The following is a 14,813-nucleotide window of genomic DNA, read 5'->3' as shown; positions in this document are numbered from 1 at the left end:
TGGCCTGAGTCACAGGAGCCCCTCCCTCACCAGCTGCTTATATTGGGCTTCCTAGGCTGTGTGTTCCCAGGCCCAGAGTCCACAAAGCCATAGACTATGCAGGACTCTTCTTCTTGATGGTTAACTCTATTGAAAAGCACGTGGCCCAAAATTTGTAGGATTAGTAATTTTAAACCTTTATTTTTTAGCCAACAGATTATGTTATGGAACAGAAAGTAAAACTCTCATAATTTTAAAGGTAAAGCTAAAGACATGAAATTTGCAGCTCAAGCCAGCTGCTTTGGGCTCAGCCAGCGTGAAGGATCCAGTCCTTCCCTGGGCCTTTGGGACAGGTCGTGGGAATGTCTCAGAAGCAGAGTGATTACATCTGCGTGATCCTTAGTCGCTGTTGTTTCCCAGGCAGCAAGCCCCAAGCCCCATCTCACCCCCGGGCACCTGTACCAGCCTCCTGCTACTGGCCTTGCCTCTTCAAGCTGTGGCCCAGGCACTCACCTCTGGGGCAGTAGAAGCCGGCAGGGCAGGGGTGCCCGCTGTAGGTGGTGATGTTCTCAGGGCAGTAGTAGCCGGCAGGGCAGGGGAAGCAGGAGGCTCGGCTGGTCAGGTTGCTATAGGAGCCAGCAGGACAAGGCTGAGGGTGGCTGGTTCCACTGGGGCAGAAGTGGCTTCGGGGACAGGGCCCCCCCTGATGTGAATGGCCTGAGAAAAGGAAGGAAGCTGAGTGAGGAATGCAGGCCTGGTCACTACTGAGCAGGCTGGAGCCTGGGGTGACTTGGGCAGTGCCACTGGGACCAAACGTGGACTTGGGCTTGGGGCAGGGGTTCCAGGGTTTTAGAAAGAAAGAACGTTGATAAATAACACTTGTACAGCATCTTCCAGATTGAACAGCATGCGGTTAATACATATGTTATATTACTGGAGCCTCAAAAATCCCTCTTTCATAGGTGGGCAGAACTAATGATCCAGCTTTACTGGGGATGGTGTCCTGGCATGGTGATTGCTGTGTGTGGCCAACATCTCTCTGTGCTTTGTCCATTTTTGGACAAAAATCTTTGATTTTTTTTTTCTTTTGAGGATACACAATGCGATTGTTTATTTTCCAATAAAATGGATTTAGAAATCATTGATTTCATGTGTAGTTGTAATAAACAAGAATGGCTGGTTCTCTTTTCAGTGAATTATCCTGGCCTAGCAGCCCCTGTGCCTCCTATAATCCCCACCAAGTCCCTGCTCTCTTACTGCCCACCCAACTCCCCTGAACCTAACCCTCAATCTGGGAGCTGGATTTTTGCCTCAGATGGAAGTTCTTGAGAAGAGGGAGTTTAAGGGCCCTGGCTCTGGTGCAATGGCCCTCACCAAAGCTGCAGCTCAGTGTGGTGTGCATACTGCCCTCCCTCCCCCTTCAGATGTCCCCAGGGAATAGAGAGCATCCTCTGAGAACATGGATGGAGAGAGTCTTCCCTGGGAGCTCATCTTGCACTCCACCTCCCCAAAAGATGTTGTCTCCAGCCCGCATGAGAGCTGAGAACCACACTCAACTCACCTCTTGGTACCCACAGGCTACCATTCTGGAACCTGCTGGCTGGTCTCCAGAAGCCCCCAGGTTTCCCTGCTCACATCCCTGAAAATCTATGACATTTCCGTATTTGGGTCAGTGGGGTTCTGACTGAGGAGGTTGGGTGGGGCTGAGGTGGGCTTGGAAACACAGATGTGACAAAAGCCCAATGACCACAGTTCAGAGGCAGTGAGCCAACTGTGGGAAATGCTATTGCGGGCACAAGGACAGGAAGCCAGCATGTCCAGAAATAGTGGTCAGACCTTGAAACATGCTGGCAGAGGATCGTTTCCAGGCCCTGCTTGCTCACACCCTCCCCCTCTGTCCTTAAACTGCCCCACAACCAGTCACTTCTCATAATCAGAGTGCCCATCTACCTCTGGCATTGGGCCAATGCAGGGCCCATGCCCATCCTGAGAGACTCTGTACCTGCTGGGATTGGGGAGGAGGCTCTTTCCAGACAGAAGTAGCCAGGGGAACAGGGTCCAGAGGGAGCAGTGAGTCCAGATGCACCACAGAAATAGCCAGGGGGGCAGGACAGGCACTCTGACGCCATGGAGAGAAGCATCCTGGGAAGACAGAGAGAAACCTGGGCATCAGTGGGACCAGGAAGAGCATCCTGGCAAGAGACACACATTTCTGGAGCTGCTTTGCATCTCCTTCTTCAGGTTCCCTGGGATTCTTCCTGCATCCATGGCACAGTCTGACAGATGCCTAAAGGAGAGTGTGACAGGTCTCTCTATTTCTTCCCCTGCCACTCCCCAACATAGAAACCTGGGTATAGTTGTCCTTTTCCATCTTTTTTTTTTTTTAAAGCTTTGATTTTTGAGAGAGAGAGAGAGAGCGAGATAGAAAGAGCACAAGTGGCGGGGAGGGTCAGAGGGAGAGAGAGAAGGAGACTCCCTGCTGAGAAGGGAGCCCAAGGGCCCCGATCTTGGGATTCTGGGATCATTACCTGAGCTGAAGTCAGATGCTTAATGAGCTGAGCCGCCCAGGTGCCCCATTCTTTTCCATCTTAATCCCAATTCAAACTCAGGCTGTCCTGGGCCACAGACTTTTGGTCTGGCAGCAATAGGCAGAACATACAACAGCCCTTCAGCCACTGACTCCATAGCTGTCCCACTGCTCTGGGTACCTTCTCTTGGAGGCTGGGAGGTTCCTAAAGGTGGGGCGGTGGGGCTCTACTCTCAAATGAGACTTGGGCAGGTGCACAGGATTCTTAATGGCTTTGCTTTCTTAGGCATGAATGTTCTCAAGCTCCCAGCAGCCCATGTTACCTGCCCTCATTCTGGCCAGCAACCTCTCTGTTCCTCCTCTGCTGGTCACAGGCCAGGTGGGAGTCCTGCTCTGTAAGGCCTCATGCTCCTCTGTGGTGGAGAGATGTTGCTAGGGAGATGGTCAGTGTAGAAGGAAGACCAGGAGGAAGACAGCTCTGGGCTCACCCCATGGGCCTGGAGACAGTAGCACTCACCGATCTGAGAAGGTGCCCACAGGGCAGGGCAGGGGCACCCCTGTGCCCACTGGACAGAAGTGGCCTGGAGGACAGGGCCCCCCTGCCATGGCATGGATGCATCTCTCCAGGTGGGTGACTTCATCTCCTGCCCAAAGTCAGAAGTGGGTGAGATCACAAAGCAGCTCCTCCCCAACCCAAAGCCACTCACTCAGCAGTCCCCACATTGTCCACCCTCTGAAGAGAGCAGTTTCTGAAATAAAGCAGTAGAGATTAAAAGCTAGAGTACCATCACCCTTGAATGCCCAGGCAGCTCAAGTCCAGGGTTCTGTCCAGTCCTGGCTCCCTGCTGGGGCAGTGGGTGGGGTCTCAGGTGTGGGGCTGGGGTCCTGAGATGTGACCCTTTCCAAATTAATCGGAAGTTATCTAGGCGGACCCAAAGTTGGGGAGAAAGTACAAATCCCACAAATCCCACAGCATTTGTCTATCCTGGAAAAAGGTGGGCACAGGACAGAACGAGAAAACTGGGGGCTTTGTATCTAGCTTGAGAAGGAGAGCCTAGGTCATTGAACACAGGCCTTTGTGACATCTGTTTTGGAAACCTGTTTCCAGCTTGGCCAAGTTTGTCACTTCTATTTGTACCATTATGTCCCCTTAAGGTTAGCTCACAGAGCACATAAAATGCTGAAGATAAACTCTAAGAAGAAGAGGGCTCTCGTAAAGGTAGGAGAAGAGAAAAGAAATTATAGTGTGAGATCCCATTTTTGTAACTGCCTATAAACTGGCGGATTTGCCTATGGAAACGTGTGTGCGTGTGCCTGCGTACATGGGTGTGAGTGTAGGAAACATGGAGTGCTGCACAGCTTCATGTCATACTTCTGAAACAGGTAGCCTCCAGTGGGGAAAAAGGCAGAGTAACATTTTTAAACATCTGCGTTCTTAAAGCTTGCATGAGAGTTGTCTCCACAACCCTAAGGATACTGATGTAACAAGGGGAGGATGAACAGTGTACTTTGATGGGCCTTCTTGGGACAGGAGTGCTGGGGCTGGGGAATGTTTCTGTCAGCCTCTGGGCCCCATGATCTCATCCCTGGGTCACCCCTGGATCCACAGGTGCGGTAGAGGTGCTGGGCTTGTGCTCATCCCACAGTGCAGTGTTGGAGTGCCGCCATGGTCTGGAGAACCCTCACGGGTGATGCCACTGTCATGATGACAGAGCCTTGGGAGACACCAGACCGCAGCAGGCCTTGGATGGGTCACTCCACCAGCCAGGCCCAACCTCATCATTGGAAGAAGGACATGGAGGGAGTCCTGTTCGCTGAGGTTCCGCCAGCCTGGAGGTTCCACGACTTGTGACTTATGGTTGTCCTTATTTAGCTCCACACTTAACTTACCCTGCCCGGAAGGTCTCCTGATGCTGCCCCAGGGACATGAATACAGCCACAGACTGTGCACCACAGACACTGCAATACTCCCACCCTCTGAAGAGGGGTGTCAAATGAAGTCCCTACTCTGCCTGCCCTGCAGGATGCCCAGTCCCATCCTGTCACTTCTGTGCCAAAGACACGAGGGTTACCGAGTGTATGTCCTCACTTACCCAGTCCATGCTAAGCCCTTTGTCTCCTTCATAGAATCTGTTCTCCTGTGTTCTGGCCACTTCTTAGCCTCAGTCAAGGTAAACATTCATTTACTGTCCTTGCCATGCTCTGTCTTATTTTTTACCTCAGTCTTACAAATTTCTATACTCTGTATTCCTATCAGGCACATGAAGAACCTGATTTAAGTGATTTCCCACCCACAGCAAGGAGTGGTGCACTGGGCTTCTGCACAGCCCAAAGTCCCTGTCCTTGACCACTATTCACAGGGCCTCCTGTATTGCAGGCCAGCAGGGAGAGGTTTCCAGTGACCTATTGCTCCTCAGGCCCCAAAATACAGCTTTTATCTGTCTCCCCAGGAGATACCCCAACTGCCCCCTTCTGTCTCCTCACCTGCAAAACATGGCCAGCCCTGCAATGGACTGGGCGTGACGTGGGGGCAGGGCAAGGGGAAGTGGCCAATGCCCTGGGGGCAGTAAGGACCAGGGGAACAGGTCCTCTCCTGGTGGCTCTCTTGGCCTGGAAAGTAAAGCCATTGTGTCATCTTGTGGCCCTGCCTGCCTATGTCATAGATGGTTCCTGAGCCAGGCAAATACCTGATCTATTGTTGTGCTGCCCATCTGGCTGAGATGAAGCCTCCAGCAAGCCTTCAGTGCAGATGTGGCCCACAGGGCCAAGGTCTCCCCATGGGCCACTGAGAGGTCTCGGCATCCATGCCCCTCCTGGGCAGTAATATCCTGGAAGCAGAGAAAGCACATAGTCTGCTCTGTTTTACGGTGCTGGAACCCGGCTTCTTGCCTTCGCATCCATGAGGGTCCTGCCCAACTAACAACAGCTTTGAAGGGATCAGGCACTGTGGATGTCCCCGATGAGCTATTAATTTAGGTCTCTCTGAATGAACATCTGAGGTAGGTGGCAGGATAGCAGAGCAGAGTGCCTACCTCTCATCTGTCTGGGCCTAAACTTTACTCCCCAGTGAGCCCATGGATATTCTGTTGTACATGGAGCCCCACAACCTGGAGGCCCTTGGGGGGAAGTCATATCCCAGACAAGGCGGTAGGCCTTCTTAATGACTATCTCTGGGCCTTTCTTGGCTAATCAGGCAAGAGTCTCTTCCTTAGCCTCTGGAATATTACTGCCCTCCCTCAGACATGACCTTTCTTCTCTTTCTCCTTCCGCCTCATCTAGGCCTCAGGGGCTGGGACAATCTAAAAGTTGTGTGCATTTCCACCACATTTGGAAGTCCCGCTCAGTAGCTTCCAGCCTGCCTCCCTCCTATTTTGGCCAAGCCCAGCCTCAATGACCTGGACACACTTCCCCTAGGTTCTCTCTAATATGTCTGCCTCAGGAGCCGAGGGCCCTAGGGCCAGAGCCCAGGTGGCGGGCCTGACTACCTCTCCTCCTGCCAGGACATTGAGGGAGAGGTGGGCACCCTCATCTGGTGCACATGGGCCCGTGGGGGCAGCCTGGCCTGCTGCAGCACAGAAGAACCCAGGCGGGCAGGGAAGACACCAGCTCAGGTCCTGTGCCCCTCTCTTTACATTCCAAGTGCCGATTGGGCAGGGCTTCTGCCTGGCGTCCTTGGTGCCAGGGGGGCAGAAATGGCCAGCAGGGCAGAGGTCACCAAAGGGGAGGCCCTCCTGGAGAAAGAGGGTCCTGTTGTAGCTTTAAAGTTAAGAACAAGGGGGTCCTCTCCACTGGGCTCCCTCCTAGTCCTTCTGAACCCCTCTCTGAGGAAGACTGTCTCACTCAGCCAGCCTCTCCGGCTCAGTTACTCATAGCAACCTGCACTTACACCTCCCTCCAGGAAGTGCTTTCAGAAAAATGAAACAAATTTTAATGTTAAATAGCCTCAATAATCCCACTTCTCTGCTTATTTGCGGGTTAAGTGCTGCTACACAGCTTGACTTGTCTGTCATCTTACTCTATCATCTCTCAGTCATCTGTGTGTCAACAGTATACCTACTTGTCATTGTTAGTGGTTACCTAGTATCCCATGGGGCTGCTATGCCATGTCTGTGCCTAGGTATTTCCTTTGTGTTTTGTTTTTGCTATTAAAATGTGTGGTGTTTTACACATCTCTACCATCTTTAAATACATGACTTTTTTTCCTTTCATGTTTTTTCCCACGTGGAAGCTATGGGATCAAAGGTCATGAACTGCCTTAAGACCCTTGTTACATGCCTTGCGATAGTTGCCCAGCAGCCTGGCCCCAGGTGCGGCCCATGGAAGTGGACTCTATCCCTTAGCAGTGTCTTCTTAGGACGGGTGTGTTGACTTTTGATGACTAATAGATACATATTGTACAGAAATGGCTTTGCTTCATTTGTTTTAATTATCAGCCCTGCTGTGCCTTTCCCTAGCTCATGACTTATTTGTATTTGGTGCCTTTTGAGGTGGAAGCTGGAAACTGACATTAGATACTTTTGCCCTTTCTCATTTTTATAGGCTGTATTTAATGCTTGTGGTTCTTCCAACTTTGTTTCTGCAGTGGTTTCATCCCATCTTCCTGGGGGTACTCTGTCACCCGACTAGGCAGTGGGCCCTAAAGATAGATGCTGGTGTCCCCCGACCCTGGTCCAGGCCTCTGAGCTTAGGCCAGTCTTGCCTCTGTGAGGCCCAGGAGGGTCTGCACTCACCGGAGAGGAGGTGTTGGAACCAGGCCCACAGTGATACCCAGGACTGCACAGCCCCTGGGGCTTGGCCAGGCCTGTTCTACCGCAGAAGGTCCCAGGGCGGCACAGCTGGCAGTCTTCCACACGAGCCGCCCCTGGGGCCTCTCGGAAAGTACCCTGGGCAGAGAGAAGGATGCTACTGAGGTCAAGAGCCTGAAGGCCAGAGTGGAGTTCCAGGGCTGGCCAGGCTGGCTGCTCTGCCAGGAAGGGAGCAGAGCAGGGTGCCTCTACCCTCACCCTGGACAGACAGGGCTTGTGGGGAGGAGATGGCCTACTTAAAGAACTGAGCCTCTGAGACACTCCTAAGAATGAGTGGGATTTCGCTTTTGATAGGCCAAAAGTGTTTGATGGCAAGACATCCACCCAGGGAAGAATGTTGGAAATTCACAGCAAATTTTGATAGCAGGCAGAAAGAGAAAATAGAGGACACCAGGTCCTTTGAAGAGGTGTGTGTATCTTGGGGAGAGGAAGCCATGGCTAGAGTAGGGAATGGGGTAATTGGAGGATGGAGGCTGGAGAAAAAAGACTGTCCCCCCAACCCCCACCCCTGCTGGGAGCTCCACCTGAGCCTCAGTTTCCTAGCTCTGGAGCTCCTCCCTGCTTCTTCCTGTGTTGTACCCTACCCCCCAAACAAGCCTGGGTTGATTTGTCCCATGTGACCTCTGGTCTAGCACCACTATCAGAAACCAGCCTCAAGAAAGGGGGGTAGTCCAGTGCTCCTAATCTGCGTGGGGCAGGTGGCAGAGGGCTAACATATGGCCATGTCACAGTGAAGGAGCATCCTCCATCCCAACCAGGCAGGGCTGGGGTACAGGGTTGATGGTTCCAGAGCCTTGCAGACAAAAGTGAAGAGATGCCAGGAGGGCTGAGGGGAGCTTCTCACCATGGGACAGGGGATGGACAGCAGGCCCCCAGCTGGGCAGTAGTGCCCAGGTGAACATGCGGGACTAGCCAGCTTTGTCTGGTTGCAGAGCTTTCCTTCTGGACACTCCTGGCACCAGAGGTGGCCTGGACCCTGCAAGGGGGATTGGCAATAGGCAATAAGGTTGGTTTCTTTCCACCCCTCTAACCCTTGGGCCAGACCTGGCAGAATACATGTAGAATTGAATTGGGACAGCTGCTGCCTGGGACTTCAGGGTCTGTGTGTGCCTCTCTTTCTGAGGAGGTCAGGGCACGGGAAGGGTTCAGAGCCAGGAAGATGCCAGTAAAATGGAGGTGCTCTCTGAGCATCTGCCTCAGTCTCCAGGTCATCAATGCCTGGAGGAAGGGAGCCAGGGACAGAGGCTGTACTGGCCATTTCCCCCAGCCATCTTCCCACCTCCCTGACCTTAGGATCCTCCCACTTCTGGGCCCTCTAAGGGATGGAGTCTGTTCTGGGAACACTTACAGAGAAGCTGCCAGCACCACACGGCAGTGGAGTGGCAGTGCCTGGCTCAGGGCAGTGGTGACCTATAGGGCATAGGACACAGGCCACAGCCAGTCTTGCGCCTGGACTCTGGCGGGAGGTTCCCCTGGAGGAGAAGCAGAAAGTGAGGAGTGTGGGTGCCCACAACCTTCCTGGGGTCACCACTGGTGGGAAGGCAGGAGACCTCTCCTGCCCCCAGGCTTACCCTCAGGATTTCAAGGCCCATCCTGGCTGTAAGCCCCTGGATCATGCCAAAGATGTGGTTGGTGTGGCCCTAAATGTGGCCTAGGTGGGGCAGTGCATTGAGAGATATTTTAAAACCAGGCTTATGGGCTAACTGTGCTTCTATTACAAGTTTGCAAATTACATATCTGATAAAGGGCTAGTATCCAAAATATATAAAGAACTTATAAAGCTCAACACACCGAAACCCAAATAATTCAATTAAAAATGGGCAGAAGACACGAATAGATATTTTTCTGAAGAAGACAAGAGATGCCAACAGACACATGAAAAGATGCTCATCATCACTGATCACCAGGGACACACAAATCAAAAATCACCTTGAGATACCACCTCACACCTGTCAGAATGGCTAAAATCAACAAAAGAAACAATAGGTGTTGGTGAGGATGTGGAGAAAAAGGAACACTCTTGCACCATTGGCAGGAATGCAAATTGGTATAGCCACTTTGGAAAACAGCATGGAGGTCCTTCAAAAAGTTAAAAATAGAACTGCCCAATGACCCAGCAATTGTACTATTAGGTATTTGTCCAAAGGAGAAAAAAATAGCGATTCAAAGAGATACATGCACCCCAATGTTATGAACATTATCTGTAATAGCCAAATTGTAGGAACAGTCCAAATATCCATTGATTGATAAAGAAGATGTGATATATATATTTATATATCTATATCTATATCTGTATATCCCATATATATCTATATATATGATGGAATATTAGTATTACTCAGCCATAAAAAAATTGACTCTTGCCATTTGCAATGACATGAATAGAGCTAGAGAGTATTATGTTAAGCAAAATAAATCAGTCGGAGAAAGACAAATACCATATGATCTCACCCATATGTGGAATTTAAAAAACAAAACACATGAGCAGAGGAGAAAAAAGAAGACAGAGATGCAAACCAAGAAAGACACTCTTAACTATAGAGAAGACAATGATGGGTACCAGAGGGGAGGTGGGAGAGGGGATGGATTAAACGCGTGATGGGGATTAAGGAGGGCACTTGTGATGAGCACAGAGTGTTGTAAGGAAGTGTTGAATCACTATATTGTACACCTGAAACTAATATTACACAATATGTTAACTAATTGGATTTAATTAAAAACTTAAACACAAACAAAAAGTTTTCTGTTCCTCTACTTCGCTTATGTTTTTCTGCTGCTGTGGTCTGTTGTGTCTCTTGATCTTTCTCTCTCTCTTTGTCTTATTTGAACTGATTTATAATGGCCCTTATATAATAAGGTAGTAAGTAGATGGATGTTGGACCTGACATTCATACTGCTTTATTGTTTATCTTTTATCTCCCTGCTTTATTGTTTATCTTTTAACTTTGTCCATGATGCTGATGAAGAACATAAGCTTGAAATAACTGCCTTCATATACTGTGGTCTTTTCCTCAATTAGTTCTGCCTTTCATATCATGCTTAGATTTTCCATTCTCTCAGATTTTATAAATGCTCATTTATACTTTGTTACTTAATTTTATAATTTTTTTACATTGAAATCTGTATTTGACCTGAAATCTACTTATTTTGATTTCTGTTATTTTCACTTTTTTCACAAAGAACGTATATTACTTTTTTAAAATAAGAAAAATGCTTTTAAGTTTTACTTTTTGACCAGAGTAATTAAGGGCATATCTTCATAAAGCAGTCAAATCAACAGAGGACCCCAGAGCCTGGGCCAAATGATACCTACTCCGACTTCAGCTGGGACTAAATTCCAGAACGTTTGGCCCTTGAGGTGCGCTGTTCTGAAGCAGCTTCTCCACTGGGGTGTGGGCACTTCCTCACCAACTCCATCCAAGTCAGTTGTCTCTCTTTCAATATCTAGGGCCCTGGGGAGTGGAGTAGGTCCCATTCCAACTCTCCATGCTGCATCCCTGAGCCCTGGCCCTTGCCAGTGCTGATCCTACACCCTGTCCCAATAAAGCTGCCAGGTCCTGAGGCAGGCTGGGCCCTCATGTCTCTTTATAAACCCCTGGGTGCCTGGGACAGCGCTGGGCTCCAGCCTGTACTTAATAAACATGTGGGAACTTTGAGAGCAGCCATACCCCTTAGCCTTCCTTACCGTGGGCAGAGGATAGGCTTGGGGGCACCACTGGGGCAGAAGGCCCCTGGGGGACAGAGGAGACAGTCTTCCACCTGGCCATTGCCTGCTTGAGAGCTGTAGGTGCCTGCTGGGCAAGGGAACTGAGTGCCCCACATTGTACCTGTTTTAGAGAGAAGGAAAGGGGTCTCAGAAGGAAAGAGGGAGGTCAGAGCTGCATTACCAAGGCACTGAAGCTTCTCACCCTACTCCCTACAGATAGTTCTCCAATAGAGGCTACGAGGGAAGGGGCAGGGAGCAGGGGATACCACTCACCCAGGATCAGACATGTCTGGGCTGAGACACACTGTGAATCCACAGTCAGGATGCTCAGTAGCTCACCAGTCCTGGTCCTCCTCTCAGGAAGATTCTCCTGAAATCTGACCTTGGGCTGGCCCATGCCTTTCCTGGCACTAACCTGTGCCCTTGCAGGGAAGAACCAGGCCCCACTCACCTTGGGGGCAGTAATGCCCAGCTTTGCACGTCCCTGAAGGCAGCTGGGTGCCACCGCTACAGAACCAGCCCCGGGGACAGGGCGCACACTCCTCAACAGCTGTCAGTCCGGTCTGGCTACTCCAGGTACCTGGGGGACACTGGAACTGGGTCGGCTGTTTGGTGCCCAGAGGACAATAATGGTCAGCTGGGCAGGGGATGGGGGGCCAGTTTGGACTCCCAGTTCCTGTAAACACAATCCTGAACTAGACCTGGAGGAACAGCAGCCCCCCCGCCCCAGCTACCTCCCTCTGGGAGGTGGCAGGGGTGTGGGCTAGGCCCGAGCACTGGGGAAAAGGGCATCTAGGTCAGCAGGGGCCCAGAAGCTACTTGAAGCAACAGGGTGGGAACTCAGAATGATCTTTGTAGTCCCATCCCTAAGGTAAGGTGAACCATGATCTTCGTGGGCAAACAAGCGGCTATGAGTCAGGGTCTATTTTCCTGGCCTTCCTGCCTCAGAGCGGAGATGGCTTTTCACCCAAAGGCAGGGTCTAACAGGTAGCAGGGTTGTGTTTCCCCATTTTCACTCACCCCTCGGACAAGCTAGTCCTGAAGGGCAGATCTCACACTGTGACGGGTCTGAGAGGTTGTTGCGGCTGCTGAATGTCCCAGGCGGGCAGGCGTGGGTGGGAGCATGGGGGCTGGAGGAGCCCACAGGGCACGCATACCTATGACAACCAGGGAGTACCTACTGGACAGAGCCCAATAGCCTGGACAATCAAATGTGTGCCTGCTGGCCTGTGACTTTGGCACAGTAATCTCCCCGTGCTCCTTTCTTCCCATGCAAAGCCAGGAGTCACCTAGCTGCTTCCTGCTCATGCTCAAGCCCCAGTACTCCTGGGGAGTGTCCAGGAGCCCTAGGCTGGAGTGACACTGAGCCCTGATCTGGAGGCAGGGGCCCTCCCAGGGCACTGAGGGGGACAGATGTTTGCCGAAGCCTCACCTGTACCTGAGGGTCTGACTCTTGAATGGTGGTAGCACCCTGAGCCCCAACACAGTCACCTCTATCATTGAGAAGTCATAGGAGTCATAGATCCTTACCCCGGTGTGCAGGTTGCATCTGGCTGAGTCAGTCCAGCCTGAGTACAAGCCTTGCCTGCTGGGCATAGAATGTAGTCTGTGGCTTCATCCTGGCCTGGATTCGGGCTAAATGTGCCTGGCTGGCACGGGATGGGGTGGGTGGCTCCGGTGGGACAGAAGTATCCTGCTGGGCACTGCAGACACTGGCTGAGAACTGGGGACAGAACAGCCCTAGTCACTCTAGTTCTCTCTGAAGGACTGGGCTGCTGGCTTCAAAAGAAAAGCAGTGAATACTTGCCAGGACCTTGTGGACCTGATCATCCCATGGGCCTGGGAGTGCAGGAAGCAGAGCTATCATCCCTATTTACCGAGGTGCTGAGTGGGGGCTCTTTTTCCCTCCATGCAGACACTAGTGGCCTTGCTCTCAGTGCTGCCGGTTCCAGGGAGCCCCCACTGCCTCAGTGGCACAGCCCATAGACGGCTGCGATAGGGAGCTTCCCCATTTCTCTATCTCCCATTTTCCTTTCTATAGAGTGGAATCACAACCACACAGCTTCCCAAGCTTTCTGTGACAGCAGTGTACAATGTGACAGAGCCCCGCACAGCACTGGGCACATGGCAGTTTTCAGTGAGTCCTTTCAACGTCACAGCATCACAGTTTCAACACCCCTGGGAGAAATGAAAGTTTCAGGCTGCTCTGACTCACATCAGACCTACATTGATTATTCTTGGAGGCTGCCATGTGTTCCCTGCCATGTCTGTGGCTCTGTCCCAGCGTGGGATGACTGCTGCCCTTACTCTGCCCTCCAGTAGGAACTTAGGCTCCTGGTTAGGGGAGTTAGTGTCTGACCACGGGTGGTGCGGCTGACACTTTTGCGCCTTGCTCTCCATCTCCTGGGACTTGTGGAGGAAATGGGTCCTTCCTACCCAGCTGTCTCCCCTGAGTGCCCAGCTTGGCCCTGTCCTCCAGAGGCTGGCCTCCAATGGGTGCTGGCCTTGGCCTGGCCTGCAGAGGGAGCATCGACACTGAGTGGGGAACGTGCTTTCCGTATGGCTCTGAGGAATAGCCCAGGGAGTTGGTAGCTTCAGAACATCACTTGAACCATGAGAGACTATGGACTTTGAAAAACAGCCTGAGGGTTTTGAAGGGGCGGGGTTGGGGGGGTGGGGGAGTGGGAGGTTGGAGGAGCCAGGTGGTGGATATTAAGGAGGGCACGTATAGCGTGGAGCACTGGGTGTGGTACAAAAACAATGAATACTGTTACGCTGAAAAGAAATTTAAAAAAAGAGAGAGAGAGAGAGAAAAAAAAGAGTATCACAGAAAAGTAGCTGAGAGACTCTGTCACAGAAATCTGTTTCCTCGAACCGTTTACCAAGGACTCAGTCCTGTTTCTAGTTAACAGCCTCAGAACTGGGCAAAATAGAGGCTGTGAGGAGTTTTTCCCTGGTGTTTCTTTCTCTTGCTTTTTTTTTTTTTTTTTTTTTCCTTTCTCTTGCTTCTAAAACTTGTACAGCATCCATCCATGTGGACTTCAGGGCATTTTGGGGTGATACAGAGTAATGAGACAAATGTGAGTTTGGGACTTCACGCTGTGTGACCCAAGCCACTTAGTTGATTTCTGAAGCTCAGAGGGAATTATGAGCCACAGGTCCTTTACACTTTATGTTGAACAATGTGGGCTGCCTTTGAACTTCCTGCACAAGTCCTGATTTTCCCAGCTAAGCACAGACACCCAAACCTGGGGGCCTAATGGGGCCTCTGAGTGTGGCTTTCCTGATGTTCACCCCCATCAGGGCCTGGACATCCTACTAGCAGTAATCTGCATCATGAAGTCAGTGTCTTTTAGCCTTTGGATGAGCACCTAATTAGCAAAGTCAGCAAATCACTCTTCCCATTGAGCAAGTAGCAGACAGAATTCAGAACTGACCTTCTGAGCAGAAGCTGGTGTTGGGGTGGGATGTCTCCTTCTTGCGTTTGAAGCTCCCAGCTGGGCATGGAATGGCTACAGCACCATCTTGGCAGATGTGGCCTGTAAGGGGAAGCCTCAGGGGTAGAGCAAACTGAGAGAGGGCAGGCCTCTGGGGGGTGCTGCAGCCCAGAGCCCTGGTGTAGCATCACTGCCAGGGAGAAGATCAGATCAGCAAACTCTCTGCTCTCTGCTTTTCTAAAAAGCTGCTTCCTTTGCTTAAAGGTTTCTCCCTGCCCTCCTTGACTGACTGATTGAACCTCTTCTCCTTCTGGGCCTGACCCCTATGTCTACTCCTCCAAGAAGACTCCCGGACCCAT

The 14,813-nt window shown here is 51.2% G+C and overlaps 1 protein-coding gene across 1 annotated transcript in view; it reads right to left on the bottom strand.

The window, feature by feature from the left end:
* The window catches only part of LOC116855484 (neurogenic locus notch homolog protein 3-like), a 75,994-nt gene that overhangs the window by 43,679 nt on the left and 17,502 nt on the right, over positions 1-14,813 (bottom strand). The window contains exons 4-13 of the mRNA XM_032838268.1: positions 12,038-12,174; positions 11,469-11,693; positions 10,997-11,138; positions 8,660-8,783; positions 7,237-7,389; positions 6,036-6,237; positions 5,194-5,334; positions 3,024-3,150; positions 1,982-2,121; positions 493-696 (exon numbers count right to left, since the gene is read on the bottom strand). Coding sequence (XP_032694159.1) covers positions 493-696; positions 1,982-2,121; positions 3,024-3,150; positions 5,194-5,334; positions 6,036-6,237; positions 7,237-7,389; positions 8,660-8,783; positions 10,997-11,138; positions 11,469-11,693; positions 12,038-12,174 — 1,595 coding nt within the window. The remainder of the gene's footprint in view (positions 1-492; positions 697-1,981; positions 2,122-3,023; positions 3,151-5,193; positions 5,335-6,035; positions 6,238-7,236; positions 7,390-8,659; positions 8,784-10,996; positions 11,139-11,468; positions 11,694-12,037; positions 12,175-14,813) is intronic.

The sequence above is a fragment of the Lontra canadensis genome, unplaced genomic scaffold (assembly GCF_010015895.1).
Source record: "Lontra canadensis isolate GAN:19392208 unplaced genomic scaffold, GSC_riverotter_1.0 scaffold103, whole genome shotgun sequence".
Lineage (NCBI taxonomy): Eukaryota > Metazoa > Chordata > Mammalia > Carnivora > Mustelidae > Lontra > Lontra canadensis.
The sequence above is the reverse complement of the archived record's forward strand: the minus strand, read 5'-3'. Positions and strand labels throughout refer to the sequence as shown.